General features: G+C 38.6%; 1 protein-coding gene across 4 annotated transcripts in view; it reads right to left on the bottom strand.

The window, feature by feature from the left end:
• Positions 1–21,408, bottom strand: part of KIF13B (kinesin family member 13B) — a 190,946-nt gene that overhangs the window by 117,067 nt on the left and 52,471 nt on the right. For all 4 annotated transcript variants that reach the window (XM_057547830.1, XM_057547831.1, XM_057547832.1 and 1 more), the window contains exons 3-7: positions 11,998–12,010; positions 7,560–7,620; positions 5,223–5,315; positions 4,220–4,400; positions 112–199 (exon numbers count right to left, since the gene is read on the bottom strand). In XM_057547830.1, coding sequence (XP_057403813.1) covers positions 112–199; positions 4,220–4,400; positions 5,223–5,315; positions 7,560–7,620; positions 11,998–12,010 — 436 coding nt within the window. The remainder of the gene's footprint in view (positions 1–111; positions 200–4,219; positions 4,401–5,222; positions 5,316–7,559; positions 7,621–11,997; positions 12,011–21,408) is intronic.

The following is a 21,408-nucleotide window of genomic DNA, read 5'->3' as shown; positions in this document are numbered from 1 at the left end:
ACAACAAAATTCAACAACAAAAATTCAACAACAAAAAGATCACAACAAAAATTCAACAACAAAAAATTTGCTACAGGGAATTTTAGTAGTTCACATAAAGGATGTTGTTACCTTGTAGCCTGTGACAGCCAGTTTAGAAAGTCCATCGACATAGGGTCCCAACACACTGTGCTCTCTGACTCTTAACGTTTGACGGCTTCTGTTCAGTAAAAACAAAAGAATCAATTTTTAAACAATTACCTGTTTGAAAGGACTCAGTCGTGCTCCATAAAAATATATACTGAATTCAACAAAGATCCCACGTAAATAGAACAAACAGACTTGATCCCAGAAGAATTTAAACCAAAACTTAAGATCTTGACTAGTAAGAAAAACTTCATAATGTGGTAAAATATCACTTCACTCAAAAGGGTACACTGTGGGATGTCTACTACCACAAAGAATGCAGAGTCAAATAAATACAAACAATCTACTTGTCAGATCACAGGATGTGGCACAAAGAGCAGAAACTCAATAAATGTTAACTGTGCAAAAGAAGGAAAACTACAGACAAATCTCAGTCATGAATAAAGACAAACAAATATAAACAGACAAAAATAAAGACAACAGGCTGAATCTAACCGTGATTTAAAAACATAAAGTTGGACTGTCCCAGGGCTGCTAGGTTATTTTAACATTGAAAAAAGATTCATGCTCTTTACCACAATGATAGACTAAAGAGGGAAAAAAAAATACATGATCATTTCATACATAAATGATTTCAACAAACTGAAAAATGATTCAATAAAATTAAATACTCATTCATGATTTAAAAAAAGTAAATAAACCTCTTACAAACAAGGAACTAATAAAACCAGTAGAGGGCACCTGCCAGAAACCTACAGCATATAGCATACTTAATGATATCAATCAAAAAATATTAAGAATATTTGTTGATGACTGATTCTATGTCAAAAAAGCTCTTCAAAAAATCTAAACATTACAATTTTTTTTTTTTGACTGCGCTGTGTGGCTTACAGGATCTTAGTTCCCTGCCCAGGGATTGAACCCGGAACACAGCAGTGAAAGCGCCATGTCCTAACCACTGGACCACCAGAGAATTCCCTAAACATTACAATTTTTTAAAAGAGTATTTATTGATGGTGAGATTACAAGTGATTCTTGTTTTATGTAACTTATTATTTTCTAATGATTTGGAATCTTACAGTACCCTAGGATCAACCACCAAAACTTTACTTACTACTATAAAACTGTATATAAAATACATATAGAATATTCGACTTAGAATATATCCAAAGATCAGAACTATTACAACTTTTTTCCTTTCATATTTCCCTTTTTCTTAAAGACAGTGTATACTGCATTATCTCTTGAGTAAAACAATTATATTACTACACATAGTAGGCGGTGAATTAATAAGATCAGTACTTGAATAAAATAACTAGTTTCTCTCAAATAATCTTTCGCTGAAAAGGCATCACCTTCAGAGTTTTTAATCCATTCACTTTGGCTCTTCAGAAACGCTACAAAAATCCTCGAGAAACTTTCATGGAGGAGACAACAACAGCTAACACTTATTGAGCACTTACTATGTGCCAGTAAATGTTCTAAGACCTCAGGTCTATCAACCCAGTCTATCTTCACAACAGCCCTCTGAGATATTATGTAACGTTATCATCCCTTCTATACAAATGAGGCCAAGAAAGCATAAGGAACTTGCCTTGCCCAATAGGTAACAAGTAGAGGACCTAGATCCAGAGCCAGGTGATTCCAAAGCCCATGCTGTCAATTACTAAACTATACACAAGACAAACATATAAGATATTACTAAAGACTATTAGCAAATTGTAGATAGTAAAGTTCAAGCTATTTACACAAGCACTGTGGAATATAAAACATGAGAATGAAGTCAGCTAAGAATTTCTGGAAAGAGTAGGAATTTCTGGGATCTCAAAGAAAGTGATGCTTTTCACAGAAATGAAGGTGCAAGAAAAAGGATTCAAGGCAGAGCCAGAAAAAGTACAGGGGCACAATTTTTAGCAAGATGTGGGTACCTAGGCCACAACCTTCCTCCCTCTGGACTTCCTCTGGTTCCCTGTTTCAACATCTGTGCATACTGCCCTCTAGCCCCATTGGACAGCTGAGTCACTTTCAAAACCTCTGATTTCTCCACACCTCCATGCTCTGGCACAGGCTGTCCCGTATGCCTGAATCGTTCCCACCCAGCTTCTCAGTGGACAAATTCCTACTCAGTACAAATTCATCAAGCACTCTCTGTGGAATCTTCCCTTCTCCTCCGGGCAAAGACAGTCACTCCCTCTTTGCTCTCACCTATTTTGTGTGAGCCTCCTTCATGATTTAAAAGCATTACTGCATTGATTCATAACTATTTGTTTCCAAAACTCCCATTCTGTCCACACTGAGCTCTTCATCTATGACTGCATAATGCCTGGCATACAGTGATCACTCGATAAACGTTAAGTAAAGTTCTGTATAAAAACACTAAGTGGGGCTTCCCTGGTGGCGCAGTGGTTAAGAATCCGCCTGCCAATGCAGAGGACTGGGGTTTGAGCCCTGGTCCGGGAAGATCCCACATGCCACGGAGCAAATAAGCCTGTGCGCCACAACTACTGAGCCTGCGCTCTACAGCCCGTGAGCCACAACTACTGAAGCCCGCGCACCTAGAGCCCGTGCTCTGCAACAAGAGAAGCCACTGCAATGAAAAGCCAGCACACTGCAACCAAGAGTAGCCCCCGCTCACCACTGTTAGAGAAAGCCCGCGCACAGCAATGAAGACCCACCCAATGCAGCCAAAAATTAAAATAAAAAAAAAAAAAAAAAAAAAAAACCCCAAAAAAACCCACTAAGTGCCGGGGGCTTCCCCGGTGGTGCAGTGGTTAAGAATCCGCCTGCCAATGCAGGGGATGCGGGTTCAATCCCTGGTCCGGGAAGATCCCACATGCCACGAAGCAACTAAGCCTGTGCGCCACAACTACTGAGCCTGTGCTCTAGAGCCCACGAGCCACAACTACTGAGTCCGCGTGCCACAACTACTGAAGCCCGCGCACTTAGAGCCCATGCTCCGCAACAGGAGAAGCCACCGCAATGAGAAGCCCGCGTGCTGCAACGAAGACCCAACACAGCCAAAAATAAAACAAACAAACAAACAAACACTAAGTGCCGGAAATTCCCTCGCGGTCCAGGGGCCCAGGTTAGATCCCCGGTCGGGGAATTAAGACCCTGCAAGCTGCGCGGCACGGCCAAAAAAAAAAAGGGAAGAAACACTAAGGGCCAATTCAGCCTCATATGAAAGGCCTGCAGATCATTATCTTTGCTAAAGAAAACAGATGCGGGTGAGGAGCTGACAGGTTTAGTTTTCTCTTGATTGAGGGCCACTGTGACCCACTGCTTCTGAGACCAGCTTTCCTGGATCGTCCTCTTCATCCCAACATAACTAGATGCGCCCTCGCCGTCCTCCGCGCTTTCTATAAGCTTCAACTCACGTGGCTCTTTGACCTTCCAAATACTGCTCTTACAGCAATAAGCCACAGGCTGTGGTTTTTATCTGTTTCTTTCTCTCCATTGTTGCACTTCTGTAAAATCTGAACTCAGAGAACTCTGGGCAATGCACAAATTTCCTCAGATACCCCTTATCTTCCTCATTAGCTTCAGTTATGACTGCAGACTGAGGACTGCATTCTTGAAGGCTTTCTAATACTTTTAAGACACTTCTCTTTCAAAGCCTATGCTATAAAACTGGACACTTTTTCCCCTTGAGAACCATGAAAATGAACTATCTTGAAGTCCAGGTTTCACTATTTCTGATTATGTCACAATGTCACAATTCATCTGCAAACAGATGAATTCCATTCGAAATTTCTTGGTTTAAAACAAACAAAAAACACTCTACTTGATTAAGGATACCAGTTATACTGATACTCAGTAACTTAACTATCAATACGTATTTTTTGTTTGTGCTTTTGGATAAATGTGAAAGAGACGGTATAACCCAAATACATGCTGCTCAACCATGCTTCCCTGCCCCATCTCAGCCCTAGTTCAAAAGCCCAGAACTGGTTGCAGGAAACCCCTTAATATAACTAAAAACTAGAAAAATAACTCTCTACTCAAGTTCAGTATAAAACATTTCACTTAAGCCAACTTATTAAGTCTGTTTTAGTCCATGATACCACAACATTAAAGTCTCAAAGTCATTTACCCTTTGGGATCAAGAAGGTCTCTAACTTTTTCATTGTAAATTTCCATATAGGACACTTCTACTTTAAAACTCTGCTCTTCGTTTTCCTCTTTCTGGGTTCGTTCAAAGAGTCCACTGCAAAGTCTTGGGATTAATCCAGGTTGGTCAGCTGTGCCCATCATGGTGTAAGATTTTCCAGATCCTAAAAAAATGGAAATCATAGTTATTACTGTCTCCTTGAGAAGTTTAAAATACACAGCCCTCTTTCCATTGCTCATAATAAAATCCTAGCACTTAGCAAAATGCCCCAAATAAGGAATATACCCAAATATAATGATGACACTAGTAAGTAGAGAAGCTTTCCAATTATACATGTAGAAGTCAAAAGTACACATCCTTTAGGAAGAAAATAAAAACCTTCTTTAACTATCATCATACTTAAGGAAAAAAAAAAAAAAAAGACCTAAAATGACTGAAAAATTGTGAGGTCGGAATACTTTCCTAAAATTGAACTGGAAAGATCCACATGATGAATATTATGTGCCTGCTTCCAACCACTGATCATAGCATAAAAAATGTACGTTATCCCTACAGGCCCCAGAGCAAATTAACTTACGACCACTACCCTTTGGCAACAGTGTAGAAATCAGTCATCTTCTTTTTCTACTACAAAATTATTTTCTCCTGTGTACCAAAAACACATATTCATTAAAGAAAATTTAGAAAGCACAGGAAAATAGAGAGGAAAAAATTAAATCACTCATAGTCCTAACAAGTCTTGAAAATATCATCACCATTTTTCCATGAAGAATAGTTTTCAATTGGACAAGCTATATGATATATACCCTTATAAAAGTGACTCCTTCACTTTAAATAGATTTCTTTCCTGTGGACCACAGAGGTATAGAAGTCAAAACACTCCTTTATCAATCACAACTGATAAGCTGCTAGCAATATGTATTCTTTTTGGTATTTTCTTTGTTAGGATCTTTATTTTAAAAAAAACAGATGATTTAACAATTACCAGTCTGTCCATAGGCAAAGATACATGCATTGTAGCCATCAAAAGCATTCTGAAGGATATTCTCCCCAAGGCACTTGAAAACATCATCTTGACCTGAAAGAATGACAGAGAAAAAGGTAGGATGTTTTAAGCCAAAACTACATATGAACAATTAAAAAAACAAAAAACAAACAAAACTCTCAAAAATGCACTTTTTTCTCAGCTTGTTTATCTACCAAACAAGATTTTTAAACTTGATGAATGTTTCCAAAGGCTTATGTCTTTCAGATTATTTCTAGTTAGCACATAACAGAAAATGAGTGAAAAGTTCCTGATAATATGAACTTGAATCAACACTGGCCAAAAAAAACCCAATGAACTGCTAATTTTATAAACAATGATTATAAATATCTGAAATGTATACTTGGGACCTAGGTGGACCTGAATTCAACTATGTACCACTCAGCCAATGCTTTATCCAGTGTGTACTAAAGTTCAAAATAATCATATATATATCAATTCCCTCTCCTTTTCCTCAATGATAATGTTAAATTACAGGGTCTACAATACATACCAGCTGGGAGAGGGAGGAAGGTCTGGGACATTTCTTCTAGCTTTCAACCATGGACATAAATAGTAGGGTCCAATTCCCCTCCACAGGCTAAATTAAATATGTCAATAACTAAATGTGACTTTGACAAATTATTCAACCTCTTTGGGTCCTGAATATAATATGAAAGAACTGGATGCTGTTATTTATGCTTGTTACATTTTGAACGCTATGAACAGCATTCCATTAGGCCTCACTTTCTAGTTCATTTACCAGATCAATTCATCCTCATCACACTTCTGATTCTGAAGCAATCCTTAGAGTCATCATGGGGCCAGCCAGCCCAAGTTAACCTTAACTTTTGGAAACAGCTGTAGTACTACTGTTTTTCACGATAAAGGCCAATACGACACCCAATATTTAAAAGATTGCTTAGAAACGGGTGTCATAAGCAGTTAGGAATAAAGGAAATATATGGTTATCATTGTAGTCTTTTTTTTTTTTAGATTTTTTTTTTTAATTTGGCTGTCACTGTAGTCTTAAACTTGTAGTGAAAAGGGGCTTGAGGGCTTCCCTGGTGGCGCAGTGGTTGAGTCTGCCTGCCAATGCAGGGGACGCGGGTTCGAGCCCTGGTCTGGGAGGATCCCACATGCCGTGGAGCGACTGGGCCCGTGAGCCACAATTGCTGAGCCTGCGCGTCTGGAGCCTGTGCTCCACAGCAAGAGAGGCCATGATGGTGAGAGGCCCGCGCACCGCGATGAGGAGTGGTCCCCACTTGCCGCAACGAGAGAAAGCCCTCGCACAGAAATGAAGACCCAGTGCAGCCATAAATAAAAAAAAAAAAAAAAAAAAAAAATTAAGAGGTTAGAAATAAATATATATAAGAATTTAGAGGAAAAAAAAAAAAGGGGGGGAGCTTGAGACAGTCATCACTGAGGAGAATAAAAGAATAGACTCCCAGAGCAAATTTAGAGAGAATATGGCATATTCCTCTCCATTAAAGAGGGAAAAGGGGGACTTCCCTGATGGTCCAGTGGTTAAGAATCCACCTTCCAATGCAGGGGATGCGAGTTCGATCCCTGGTCGGGGAACTAAGATCCCACGTGCCATGGAGCAACTGAGCCCTCACGCCTCAACTACTGAGCCCATGTGCCTCACCTAGAGAGAAGCCCACGTGCCACAACAAAGAGCCCACTTGCTCTGGAGCCTGGCACCACAACTAGAGAGAAGCCCACCCACCACAATGAAAAGCCTGCGTGCCGCAATGAAAGATCCCACATGCCACAACGAAGATCCTGCATGCCACAACAAAGATCCTGAAACTAAGACCCACCTTAGCCAAAAATAAAAAAAATAATTAAAAAAAAGAGTGAAAAGGGACACTGAAAGCCTAAGTGATTTACTGAAAGTCAGAGACAGGAGTGGAGCTTGGATTAAGCTCAATGTTTCCTTTCCTCCTTGGCTAGAGTTCTTTCATTACACCAAGCTGCCTCTCTAGACCATATTACAAATATCTAAGGGAATCTACGTAGCTACTGCATGCTATGGTCGTGTGTAAGGCCCAGGGATGCATGTAAGACAACCTCAACTGTGTGCCCTGTTAATCTAACTTTATCATCTTATACCGACAACAGTGTACCATGAATCTCCCATTTCCCAATCAACATTAAAACTCTAATAGCAAAGACTGGAGGAAGTTCTCTACGTAGTTTCTAAAATTACACAAAATACTACTATGATACTTTATAGGAAAAATATTAAAACACCTTTCTATATTATCAGTAGTTAATAGGATGCTGGACTCTTACCTGCATACTTTTCTCTGACAGATTCATCCATAGACCAGAAACAATGATCATATGCAAATACCTGTTGAAAAACAAAAATATTAAAGTTTGTATTAAGAACAAAACTGTAACATACTTATAATGTTATAACAATGTCATGACACTGATAACATTGTTCATAACAGTGAAATAAAAACAACTTCCTGTCTCACAATGGAGGTTAGTTATTTATGGTACAGTCTTACAATAGGCAAGTAAGCACCCTATAGATGATATAGATCTTTATTTCACATGGAAAACTTTTCACAATGTTAAGTGAAAAGGGAGGAGGTTACAAAGCAATATATATAATATGATGGCTATTAGACATACACACAGTTACATATATAAAAGCTTATTACTGCCCGGTAAGATTAGTGATATCTTTGTTTTCTTCTTTATGCTTTTATGTATTCTCTACATTCTTACTTTTCTCATCAGAGAAAAGAAAGACTTTTTTTTTAAAAATAAAATGTAAAGATGATTACTACAGCATATGGAGAATGCAGATTCTTAAACTATAACATGCCCATGGTTGATACTGTGTAGCTTCAAGAGCATAGAAGACTAAGATTCATATATTAATGTAAAAGCTATGAAAGTCTGGACCATGATCTCATATTTGTACAAAAATCAACATACATAAAAAGTAGGAAGAATATACATTGGAAATATTAGTAATACATATTGCTACTTCGTGGGATATCACAAACGATTTGTTTTGATCTTTTATTTCATTACTTTCTAAAATACGCTTTTTTTTTTTTTTTTACTTTCTTTCAAAAGTCTTTTTCACCGATTATATTTTTAATTTTTTGGATTTCATGTTTTACAGTTTAGTCTTTTTAAGGATTTTAAGTGTAATTGTTTTTAAATTCATTTCAGTTTGCATTTCAAACTCCCACTTTTGGAGTTTGTTGCCTCACTTCCTGATGACAGTTTTCCTCTTGTGCTTTATGTGTTAGTTTGCAAGTACATCTGAATTGGGAGTTTGCATTTTATGGTTTACGTGATTGCCTGTTTTTTTCCTCCCCCGTTGGCCCCCCTTTACACGAATAGTTACGCTGCCACTCCCAGCTACTGAAGCCCAGATTTGGGTCCTTCCAAAGCCCAATGTCTCTACTCCCTCCTACTTACACAGAAATTGGCTCAATGTTGGTGGCCAGAAATCTTTTTTTTTTTTTAATATATAATTTTTTTTCCTAAATTTATTTATTTATTTATTTATTTATTTATTTATTTATTTATTTATTTATTGTTGGCTGCATTGGGTCTTCGTTGCTGCACACGGGCTTTCTCTAGTTGCGGAGAGTGGGGGCTACTCTTCGTTGTGGTGTGTGGGCTTCTCACTGTCGTGGCTTCTCTTGTTGTGGAACATGGGATCTAGGCGCGTGGGCTTCAGTAGTTGTGGCACTCGGGCTCAGTAGTTGTGGCACTCGTGCTCAGTACTTGTGGCTCGCGGGCTCTAGAGCGGAGGCTCAGTAGTTGTGGCGCACGGGCTTAGTTGCTCCACAGCATGTGGGATCTTTCCAGCCCAGGGCTCGAACCCATGTCCCCTGCATTGGCAGGTGCGTTCTTAACCATTGCGCCACCAGGGAAGCCCCAAAAATCTTTTTTTAAGCCTTCTTTCCTGACGGAGCCTCACCCAAATCAGTTTTCACGTGGTGAGCTTCTCTGGTCCTCAACCGTACACAGGGTCCCCTCTAGTCTGCAAGGGCTGAACCTCCAATCCTCCGAAAACCTGCGTCTGATCTCAAGGCCCAGTAAATACGCTGCTTCGGCCCCAGCCTGCTGCTAGTCCCTGCAGTGACATATGTTGTTTTTGAATATAATGACATGATTTTAATATTTTAAAATGTCTTATCTGTCCCTGCTATGAGTTTGGAGTTGGCAGAAGAATGTTTCTGTGTGAACTCACAAGGCTATCATATGGACCAGAGGTCTAAGAGTTACATTTTTTTAAAAAGGAAATTAGATTAGGATGGTAAATTAAGTATGCATGCCTATATCCACTTCTACTTGAAATTAATGCAAAATGATGGAGAGAGGGAGGGAAAGAGCCTAAAAGGGAAAGAAGGGGGGAAAGGAGAGCAAGCTTTTGAAAGCAAGATTGCTCGCTTATACCTGGACCAGAAATTGAGAATCCCTGAAAAACAGCTGCAGTGAGACTGGTGCAGTGTGGGGTGGGGACCACAGGGATAGCACAGGCCAAATCGCTGCAGGAGGAGATGGCTGCAAAGCTAAGAGCAGTTCCCGGAGTGCAGCAGGAAAACAGCTCAGTGAGCGGCTAGGGGCCCTGGGGGCAACCAAAAGGGCAACTGGCTAGAAACACCTTTAGAGCAAGGAAGGATCAGAACACCCACATCTTTGTGCAAAACAGTGGCACGAGGCATTTGTTCCCTGGGGTGGGGCAGTGATGGGGAAGCAAGGCCAAAAGGGTAGGCAGAAGCCCAGTGACGGACAACACCCCGGAGGAGGTGGGAACCCTGGAGCCCAGAAGCCGTCCACCCAGCCTCAGCACTATGTGGTACATTACTAATCCTCAACATTTTTCCAGAGCTAAACATGTGTCTGTCAATAGTGCTGGCTCTCTATGTTAGCAATTCTCCAACAGAGAAGGGGAGGAAAAGAAGAAGGAAGGTGGAAGGTGGAAGGTGGTCCCAAAGGACTGTAGATCAAAACCTCCAGTGGGGGCTGCTTTTCCAGCTACACTAGTCAGCAGGGAGAGATTAAATAAGATGTGAAGCTCAAATTAAGTCTCTTCTGTTCTAGCGTTCAGCTCTCATCTCTTAGCACTTTATTTGATTCTGCTCTTACCAAGGTTAAATAGACACCACCCTGATTCTTTGCTTGTAAGCTTAGCTCACACTGGAACCGCCCATCCGTGTGCACATCTCAGAGAACAGGCTCTAAATGGCACTCCTCTCCCGACGACTGCGGGTTTTTCTTTTCTTTTCTTTCTTTTTTAAATTCAGGGAGTTCCTTCACAATTCTTGTTCTCAATTCCAGTAGAGAAGCTACCATTAAAGTAACCGCAACAACGGCTGATACTACACGGGAGGCCCTGGGGTACAAGGAAGTCAAGAAGCTGGTGACCAGCAGGTGGGGGAGCTGGGAGCTGAACCCAGCCTTTGAGCCCTTCGTCTACTCCCCACCAGGCCCTTCACCACAGGCTGGATTCGCTCTCCTCCCCAGTTACAGGAAGGTGACACAGCCTGGTACAAAGTTGGGAACTAGGAATGCTCAGTTCTTGTTTACTAACAACGCTGAATGGTCCTCTTTAAGTTTCAGGAACTTTGTAAATTATTATAGGTATCTTCCAGCCACAGATTTCCTAAAGCAGACAAGCCCTTTTCTTTCTAAATAAACATTTTTCCTTTAAAATTAAAAAAAAAAAACAACAACAACTTTTTTTTAAGTAACAGAGAAGAAACACACATTCATTATAACAAGTCAAATAACACCGAAACATAAGGAATAAAGGTCTCCCATTCACCAAGCATTTTCTCCTTAGAGGGAACCACCATGTTAATAATGTGGTGTTGGCCCTTCCATATTTTTTATGTCAACACATTTTCTCTAAACGTTAAGATACAGTTGAATTAATCTCCAGCCTCTGCTCCATCAAAAATTAAGAAAACAAAAATAATGCAGCATCTTTTCACAGAAAAGATAAAACTAATGAAATTAGTTCTACATATATAAAGAAGTCAGTGTCATGTTAAACTTTTTTTTTTTAATCATTCAGAGTCCCAACAGACAAGTCTATACATACTTTAGCAACAGTAATAGAGAATGGAATTACAGTTCAACCACGGACTCTTAAACCAAACTCCAAGAATGTAGATAAAAATCTAAATTTCCTGGAAAATTCCAGAGAATGATCAATTCAATAATACAGTCCTTGTGCCTACTTTGGCCCAACTACATTCCCTAAGAGATACAGGAACTGACCCACACCACAGAAGTTTCTTTAGAATCTGGGCTCAAATCTCAGATGAAAGCATATTCCCTTGAGGAAGCTGTGGGCCAGGGCAGGTTTCTGTTGGCCTGAGAATGTGTCCCCAGCTGTCCCAGGAGAAACATGGATGAGTCTGCCTGCTATGGTTCTGACCACAGTATGGAACGAGCGGTTTCGAGCCAATCCACGGCGAACAGCAGGGCACAAAAGGAATCTGTGTTGTAGTTGCCAGGAGACTGGACAGAATTGGTCAAAGTACAAATAGAGCTTTTCTATAAACCTCTTACACCAATAAATGGCTTTGGATTTATGAACAGGCTGACAGCTTGCATTACTTTTTTTTTTTTTTATAAAAATGCCAGAGAAAATATTTTTATTTTTGAGAAGAAAATTACCAGTACTTCAAAAACATGCACATAAGACCTTCACAAGCATCACATAATAAACCAAATCTCTTACCTTTGGCTGGCTTCTGAGTTCCCAAAAGAGATGCCATCAATGACATGAAAGAAAAGAGAAAGGGTTTAAAATTTTTTTTTTTAGTTAGAAGATGCTTTTTGAAGGGTAAAATAATAAATATCATGTAAATCTTTATTAAGAATACAAAATATTACCTTTGAAATCACATAGCAATTTGAAATAAAGGATAAATTAATATCTATTAGCTAGTAGGATATAGTGCTAATTATAGAAAACTAACGTATCTCTCAGGTAGAAGAAAGATTATCTGAGCACTGGATAATTTTTAAAGTCCTAATATTTCTGCCTTCTACCTTTTGCTTATCCTTGTATACAACTTGTAAATATTTTTTTTTTAATTCTTTACTTTTTAGCATCTGATTTTACTTCCAAGCAGCCGTCTCTGCTTTGATAAAGCAGCAGCTTACTCTCTATCTATATAGGACCTTCTGCCAAAAAATTCTGTTCTAAGAAAAAAAGGTTAAAGGAACAACTAATTTTTTGCCAGTGAGTGACTACTTATTCAGTTACTCACTTACTACTTATTCCTCTATGCTGACCCAGGTGCCTCCAACCTCCCTCCCTCTGAAAATGCCACTGGCTTACATCTCCTCAGGGTACAGGAATATAACTCAATCCAGTATAATTTTGAGATAGTTTTAAACTTAGAAGCTGTAAGAGAAGCACACAGAGCTCCCTTCACCCTAACTCACCAATTGTTAATATTGCCACGGCTGCTATGTCATTCTCCCCCCCTCCCTCTCTCCCCTCTTCTATATATTGATACACACACACACACACACACACACACACACACACACACACACATATATTATTTTCTCTTGACCATCTGAAGGTAAGTTACAGACATGCCCCTTCAGCCCTAAACACTTCCGTGTATAACTCATAAAAACAATGATGTTCACTCTCACAACCATGGGAATAACTGGCCCTTCTCAGAGGATCAAAATGCCAAGTGAAACCTGAAATTTGAAAGGAAACTACATGGAAATACTTCAAATGTCTGGACATCTTGTGCCTTTGTCTCATAAAATTTTCTAAATTTAATATTTATTTGTATCAAATGATTGATTTCAGATAAAAAGACTAAATCACCAAGGAAAGTAGCAAATGAGTGACACCTGTCTAACAGATTTTGGAGTAACAGTCAATGTGACTAACACATAAAAGAAAATAATTTCTCTGGGATAGGAGATATGGGGAAACTTCCAAACAAAAAGACCTGGGAAATACCAGTAGAGATGACTAACATACGCTATCGTCTTTTTGTAGGTATTTATAAGCAAAGCAGAATCTCATCAGTTTCAGAAGGCACAGTTATAAGCCCAGCTGGAGGAAAGAACAGAGCCAGCATATATGAAATGCCCACATTAGGCCAGGTACATTGTATGCTACTTCATTTACCTTTCACAATAACTTTGAAAGGTGCTATTATCATTCCAGTTTTACGATGAAAAACTTAAGGCTCAAGAGTTAAATGACCTGTCCAAGACACAATAATAATCAGTGATGAATCTGGGATGCAAAAGTAGGTCTTCCGAATCCCAAGTCCATGTTTTCTTCCTCTCCCACACTGGTCAAAACAGTCTCGTCAAGTTTCTCCTAGACTTAAGAATCTATGAGTCATACATTAACAACTGCTCCTGGTAACAGAAACATTTCCCAATGTATTAATTTCCTCCATTCTAATTATTACACCCAATAAAAGGTCACCACTTGGTGCTTATGCCAGTGTAAGTTTACTTATTCATTATATTTATAAAAACTCCAGACTGTCTTTTCTGAGAGGAAAAATAAGATGTTTAGCATGATATTTTAAGTAAAACATTTTTATACAAAAATCAGCTCTTCCTAAAAGACAACCAACAAATATGAAATTCAACAATATATGATACACAGCAGAAGAATCCATGGGACTAACCTGAATGTAGAACATGATAATAAAAACAGAAACAAACCAGTAAATTAATTACAGAGCTAAGTTTCCAGCTAGGGATTCTGGTGGCTCTAACAGTAATGCTCAAATAACCTAGAGAGCCATTGGAAACCCAAAGATGTAATTACAGCTCTGTACAAAAATAAATAAGTAAATTAATTAATTAAACAAAACCTTTCAACTTGTAGTTGCAATCCAATACGGCAATGCCTTACTATTCCAAAATCCCTTATTTAGAAACCTCAGCTATCCAGATCACAGTGGAGATTTAAGAAGCAGAGAAACCAGCCCCTTGACCAATCAAAAGAGATGTCATAAAGTAGAAGCATGAGAGTCTGAATTTCTGAGTTTCTGTTGTTGTTGTTACTTAAGTTCATTTTGAATTTCCACACTTACAAAAAGTTCCAAAACCAGTACAAAGAACTCCCGTGTACCCTTCACCCAGCCTCCCCAAATGATGACATCTTATTAAAACCACAGCTACAATTATCAAAACCAGGAAATGAACCATCAACACAAGACTTATGAAATAATCTAGAGCCAACCTTACACAAATTTCTTCCCAACTGCCCCCCTGATGTCCTTTTTCAGGTCCAGGATCACACACTGCAGTTGTCACGCCTCCTCCAACTGGGGACGGTTTGTCTCTCGTGACCCTGACACCTGGAGAGTCCTGGGCAGTTATTCTGTAAAATGTCCCTCAATCTGGGTTTGTCTAACGCTTCCCCATGACTGAATTCAGGTTATGCATTTTGACAGGCCCCACAGAAGCAATGTTGTGCCGTTCTAAGTACATCAATACCAGAAGGCACATCACTATGGAGAACGGTACGGAGGTTCCTTAAAAAACTCAAAATGAGAGTTACCATATGATCCAGCAACCCCACTCCTGGGCATACATCCAGAAAAGACAAAAACTCTAATTCGAAAGATACATGCACACCAACGTTCACAGCAGCACTATTTAAAATAGCCAAGACATGGAAGCAACCTAAATGTCCATCGACAGATGAATGGAGAAAGAAGAGATGGTACATATATATAATGGAATATTACTCAGCCATAAAAAAGAATGAAATAATGCCATTTGCAGCAACATGGATGGACCGAGAGATTATCATACTAAGTGAACTCAGAAAGAGAAAGACAAATATCATACATCACTTACATGTGGAATCTTAAAGAATGACACAAATGAACGTATTTACAAAATAGACCCACAGACACAGAAAACAAACTATGGTTACCAAAAGGGAAGGGAGGGGAGGGATAAATTGGGAATTTGGGATTAACGGATATATACTACTATGTACAAAAATAGATAAACAACAAGGTCCTACTGTATAGCACACAGAACTATACTCAATATCTTGTAACAGCCTATAATGGAAAAGAATCATTTTGCTGTACACCTGAAATATTGTAAATCAACTATACTTCAATAAAAAAAATACCAGAAGGTACATGATGTTGTCCCAATCTCACTGCTGATGATGGTAACTCTGGTCATTGGTTACAGTTGTATCTACCAGGTCTCTCCACTGTAACATTACTGGTTTTCCCTCTGTACCTTTCTTGGGGGGGGGTGGGCGGTGATATTTTAAGACCATGTAAGCACCCTTTCTCATCATACTTTCACCCATGAATTTTAGCATCCATTGATGAGTCTTGCCCACAACAATTACTGTTGCCCAAATTGTGACTGTCTAGTTACTGAGATGTTAACAGCCCAGGTGGATCAAGATGGGTAGATGTGCTTTTTAGGAAGATGATGTTTCAGGAGACAACAAATGATTTGATTACATATTTTGTAGTTTTATTTTATTTTATTTTAGGCCGTGCCACGTGGCTTGCAGAATCTTAGTTCCCTGACCAGGGATCGAAACTGGGCCCCCTGCGGTGGAAGCGTGGAGTCCCTAATCACTGGACTACCAGGGAATTCCCTGATTACATATTTTGGATAGAACGGTTTCTGTGAATAAGCTGGTCACCTCCTCCTTTTTACTCACCTGGTTTAGGGGCTTGTGCTCACTTCTCTTTTCAATAATAAATTACACTATAAAATTAAGTCAAATTATAGTCTTAATCTTTAGAATGCCACAATATGAAGAAGAAATTTAGTGATTATTTTATGTAAGTTAATGATCTTTGGGAATTTTTATCAATACTTCTGACCATGACAAAAATAAAATTGATATTGAGTCCAAAAATAAACCACAAAGTACTGTGTATGTGTAAAACAAAGCTATATCAGAACTATGAGTTATAAATCAATTACTGCTGTCAACTACCAAAATCAAACGTTACATCCAAATATCATCACCTCTTTTAACTTTAAAGATTTAAGTTTCTGAAACTTTCACAATTAGAAATATCTGGAATCTGTTTTAACAAGATCCCACTCCAACCCGTTCTATAACAGATGTGTTAACATCACAAAGAGTTTATTCTAATACGGCCATACTATGTAAAGATATTGTTTCCTTTTCGGACTTAAGCTGGCAGTACCAGCAACCAAACAACAATCTGCGTGATGATCATTATTTTTTCTTTGTCACCCCTCCCCCGATGTGCTTTTCCACATAAGGAATAAAGCTGACCTGACTAAAAATTTAGACACTGACTAGACTCACAAAGGAAGTTCATCAATCTTTGCTGATCTAGCTAACTTTAAGAAGTACAAATATCACTAAAAGCCCTGGTCACTGTTTCCTCAACATTTAGAATACTACATTCAATTCTGAAGAATAAATTTTAAAAGCATCACTGATAAAGTAGACTATCTTGGAGAATAGCATTCCAGATGTAGAGGGGTTTAAAAATGATACCACTGATAGAATAAATCAAAGAACTAGAAATATGTAGCCTGGACCAGGGGAGACTAAAACAAGACATGATGCCATCTTTGGTAGGATCTACTAAAGAAAGTTAAAAGAAAAGGGATAGCTCTTTAATATAAGAATAGTTAGCACTGTGTTAAACAGCCAGCTCGCCATTAGTGGAATTATCTGAAGAGAGAACAGGAAAGCATTTGATGAGGATGTTGTAGAAGGAATGAGAAGTTACACTGGATTACTTGTAGAGCTCTTTATTTACAATGAGAAAGCAAACAGTAAGCATTCAACAAGTTATATTCAATATTTCTATCAGGGACACGTGCAGACCACTGGAACATCAGAGGTAACCCAAGCTACAGTTCAAGCATTACCTCCCACATCACACCCCTAGAAGAGTCCTCCTCTCCACTGAGCTACTGTCCTTCCTGCATTCCACACGCCGACACTCAGATGATTCCATCCCTCTAACAACTCTGTTTGTTCAAGCCCTACTCATGTGGGAAAAGCTCAGATCAAATTCTATCCCCCTCAAGAAGCCTTCCATAAGAACCCCAACCAAAAGTGAGTTCTCCTTCCCCCATTCCTATAAGTCAAAACTCTCTACTGCTCATGCATTACCCCGCACTCTCACATTATATAAACTTTTTAATATAAATGGGTCATCTCCTCAACTAGACTACAAGCTTCTGAAGGACAGAGTGTGTCTTCTGGCATTTATCAGTGTCCAACACAAGGCTTTCTGATTCAGCTAATGCTGTTTAAGCTCTCTAGGTGACCTGCCCCTCCCTCTATCTCAACCACATCTTGGACCATCTTCCTTTCACTCACTGGCCTTTTCTAATTGGCCCAGTGTACACAGTTTTCTAGTCTCGGGGCTCTCATTCATGATTTTCTTTCTGCCTTGAAATCTTGAGGCTAACTCCTACTCATCTGTCGTTTCTCAGCTTAGGTATTATTTCTCTACATGTATCTTTCTTAAACATCCAATCTAAATTAAGTCATTTATGTTATTCTCAATCACAGTATTCCTGATAGAATAAAAACATTTCTACCACCATCTCTGCTCTCTAAAATCATATCCAAAACAATAAAGCAAACAAGAAACAAATACAAATTGAATCTTCAATGAAACTAGGAGATAATTATAAATGAAATATATTACATGAAGACAGAAAATGCATCCACAGAATGCCAGAAAGGGTCAGAAATGAGTGGTGCTGAGTATCCCAGAAGATGGGGGGTAGGGGGCCTAAAAAACAGTAAGAACATTCAGGTCACTACCTCTGATATATATCCTTCGAGAAACTTCTTTAAATCAAGACAAAAGACAATTCTCTCCTATTAAAATCTTCCACCCACACAAACTACAATTGGTTGAGAACAGAGGGACATCCAAAGAATACAGCCACTGAACCGCAACTGGCATATTTCACGATCAGAAAACGTTAGAAAGATGTTTAATAAATTCCATAATTTCAAGTTACCATATACTGAGATAGCATCATTCAAAGAATACACTATTAACTCAATCAATCATTTGCGAATCATCTCAAACTCACAAGCAGAGTAAGTTTTAATTCACTGTCCACTTTCACTACAAGGAAGTTTAAATCTGACCAAAGAATTAAATCAATATTGATTCACTTGTGTGGTTTTTTTAAATAAAATATATTTCACATGATACATTAACAGAGTAATACACATTCACTTTAAAAATTACATGTTAAAATAACTTCAAGGCATGCACAGAGATTAGGATAGATTATTGAAATACTCAGATTTGGACTACTCTAACTCGGAATCCTGGGGATACAAGCTTAGCATAGAGTTATTTTCATGGACTAATAACTGAGCACCAAGCACTACATTAAGTATTTTATATTCATCATAGTAATAACCCTATGAGATATCCTCATTTTACACCTGAGTTACTTAGCATTCTGAAATTAACACAGCTAGTGGAGATGGAATTAAGATTCAAACTGGTGTGTGCCTGATCCAAAGCCTACATTCAAGCTGCTGGGGGCAAACACAAGGCACTCAGACAATCACTTCCCCATTTCAAGCTATGGCGAACATCACTAATGAATCACAACACTCCTGTTCTTCATTAAAAAAAAACTTTATAACCTACGGCAGCCTTGGAGGGAAGTACTAAAAAGATAATTAAATATTAAAATAATGCTGGGACTTCCTTGGTGGTCCAGTGGGTAAGACTCCATGCTCCCAATGCAGGGGGCCCGGGTTCGATCCCTGGTCGGGGAACTAGATCCCGCATGCATGCCACAGCTAAGAAGAAGTCCACGTGCCGCAACTAAGAGTCCACATGCCGCAACTAAGAGTCCACATGCCACAACTGAGACCCGGTGCAACATACATACATACTTACATAAATAAATAAATATTTTAAAAAATAAAAAATAGGGCTTCCCCGGTGGTGCAGTGGTTAAGAATCTGCCTGCCAATGCAGGGGACACCGGTTTGATGCCTGGTCTGGGAAGATCCCACATGCCACGGAGCAACTAAGCCCGTGTGCCACAACTACTGATACCATGAACCACAACTACTGAAGCCCGTATGCCTAGAGTCCATGCTCCGCAACAAGAGAAGCCACCGCAATGAAAAGCCCATGCACCGCAATGAAGAGTAGCCCCCGCTCACTGCAACTAGAGAAAGCCCATGTACAGCAACAAAGACCCAAACGCAGCCATAAATAAATTTTAAAATAAATTTATTTTTTAAAAAAAGAAATAAAAAATAATAAAATAATGCTAAATATGTCAGAGAATAAAGCAATTAGAAATAAGATATTTGGAAATTACTTAGAAAATTTACAAAAATAAGTGTCACAAGATGAACAGAATATTTTCACTGTAAGTTTCCAAATCAAATTTGAAATTGTATTTTTAATCAATTTTAATTACACTATTAATATTAATCTCTTCTCCCAAAAACTAACTTGGATTTAACTGCTACATGTCACAGACCCAAATATTCTACCATTTTTCTACTAAAAGTAAAACCTGAAATTTGAAAGGAAAAAAGACACCTATTCTTCACTATACAATTATGGAAGCCTTTTTCTTCTTCTTTCTTTTTTTTGTAAGCAGGGATTGTGTTTGTTTAGCTCATAACATTTCCCAAAAGAAAGGCTTTATGTCACCCAAAATAAACCATGCTTCCATCATTTCCATGTTTGTAAATGTTTATTTTAATAGGCAAAGGAATAACAGAGAAAGTAAAATAAACTAACAAAAGCCTTGGTCATTTGTGGAATGAAGAAAAGAGTGAAGACATGGAAAGAGGAAAAGGATTAAGGATTAAGTTGAGGGCACTAGCAGGAAGTGGTAACATTTTACAGCCTAAGAAAAAAGCAGTAGAAATAGATATTTTGAGGAACCAAATATGCCTGGAACAGCAAAACCAGAAATCCCTGTATTAGACAGAAAGGACTCCTTAAACTACAAGCAACTGCACAGTCACCCCGGTTACTTTATACTTTGTGTGAACTAACTAGCCAATTGGTTAACTGAAGGAAAAATTGACCACCAACTGGCTGCTGAAGGAAGACTGGAAGAGGATTTGAGTACTAAATAAATCACAGAGGACTGAGTGTTCAGTTAAACCTTGGCATTTTCTTAAAAGTTACCAATTCTGATGTCTTTAAAAATTAATAGTTTTAAAGATATAAATAATCTAATATATTCTAAATATGTTTATGTAGTTTTAACAATTTTATTGACATATAATTTATATACCATAAAATCATCCATTTTAAGTGAACAATTCAATGACTTTTAGGAAATGTATAGAATTGTGCACCCCCCATCCCCCATGCAATCTAGTTTGAGAACATTTCCATCACTCCAAAAAGTTCCCTCAGGCCTGACTGCACTCAACCCCAGGTCCTTCCCCCAGCCCCAAACAAACACTGATCTGCTTTCTGTCCATCTTCTTCTGTGGGCATTTCCTATAAATGGAATCATACAATATGTGGTCTTTTGCATCTGGTATCTTTCACTCAGGCATGTTTTGAGGTTCATCCGTGCTGTAGCATGTTATCAGTTCCCTGTTCCTTTTTATTCTGGGTGAATAGTACTTTGTTTATCCACTCAGTAGTTGATAGGCATTTAGATTGTTTCCAGTTTGGGGCTATTATGAATAGTGCTGCTATGAACATTCAAGAACAAGTCTTTATGTAGACATTTATTTTTATTTCTATGTATCTATGCAAGTATAGATACCTAAGAGAAGAACTGTTGGGTCATAGGGTTAGTGTATATCTACCTTTATAGGAAACAAACTGTTTTCCTAAATGTGTGTACCGGGTTACATGTCCACCATCAACATGTGAGAGTCACAGGTGCTCAATACCTTCACCGTCACTTAGCACTGTCTGCCTTACATATATAGCCATTCAAGTGGATGTGAAGTGGCATCTCACTGAGATTTTAACTTGCATCTCCATAATGACCAATGAGGCTGAGAGCCTTTTAAGATGTCCTTGTATTTCATTCTAAAGAACAGAAAAATTCTCACCATCTAGTTTCTATCCCTATTTTTAAAGTATTGATTGACAAACTCCTGATCAAATCCACACTTTTTCCTTATTTTCAT

Source organism: Balaenoptera acutorostrata, chromosome 6 (assembly GCF_949987535.1).
Source record: "Balaenoptera acutorostrata chromosome 6, mBalAcu1.1, whole genome shotgun sequence".
Lineage (NCBI taxonomy): Eukaryota > Metazoa > Chordata > Mammalia > Artiodactyla > Balaenopteridae > Balaenoptera > Balaenoptera acutorostrata.
Note: the sequence above shows the minus strand (reverse complement) of the source record. Positions and strands in the feature narration are given on the sequence as shown.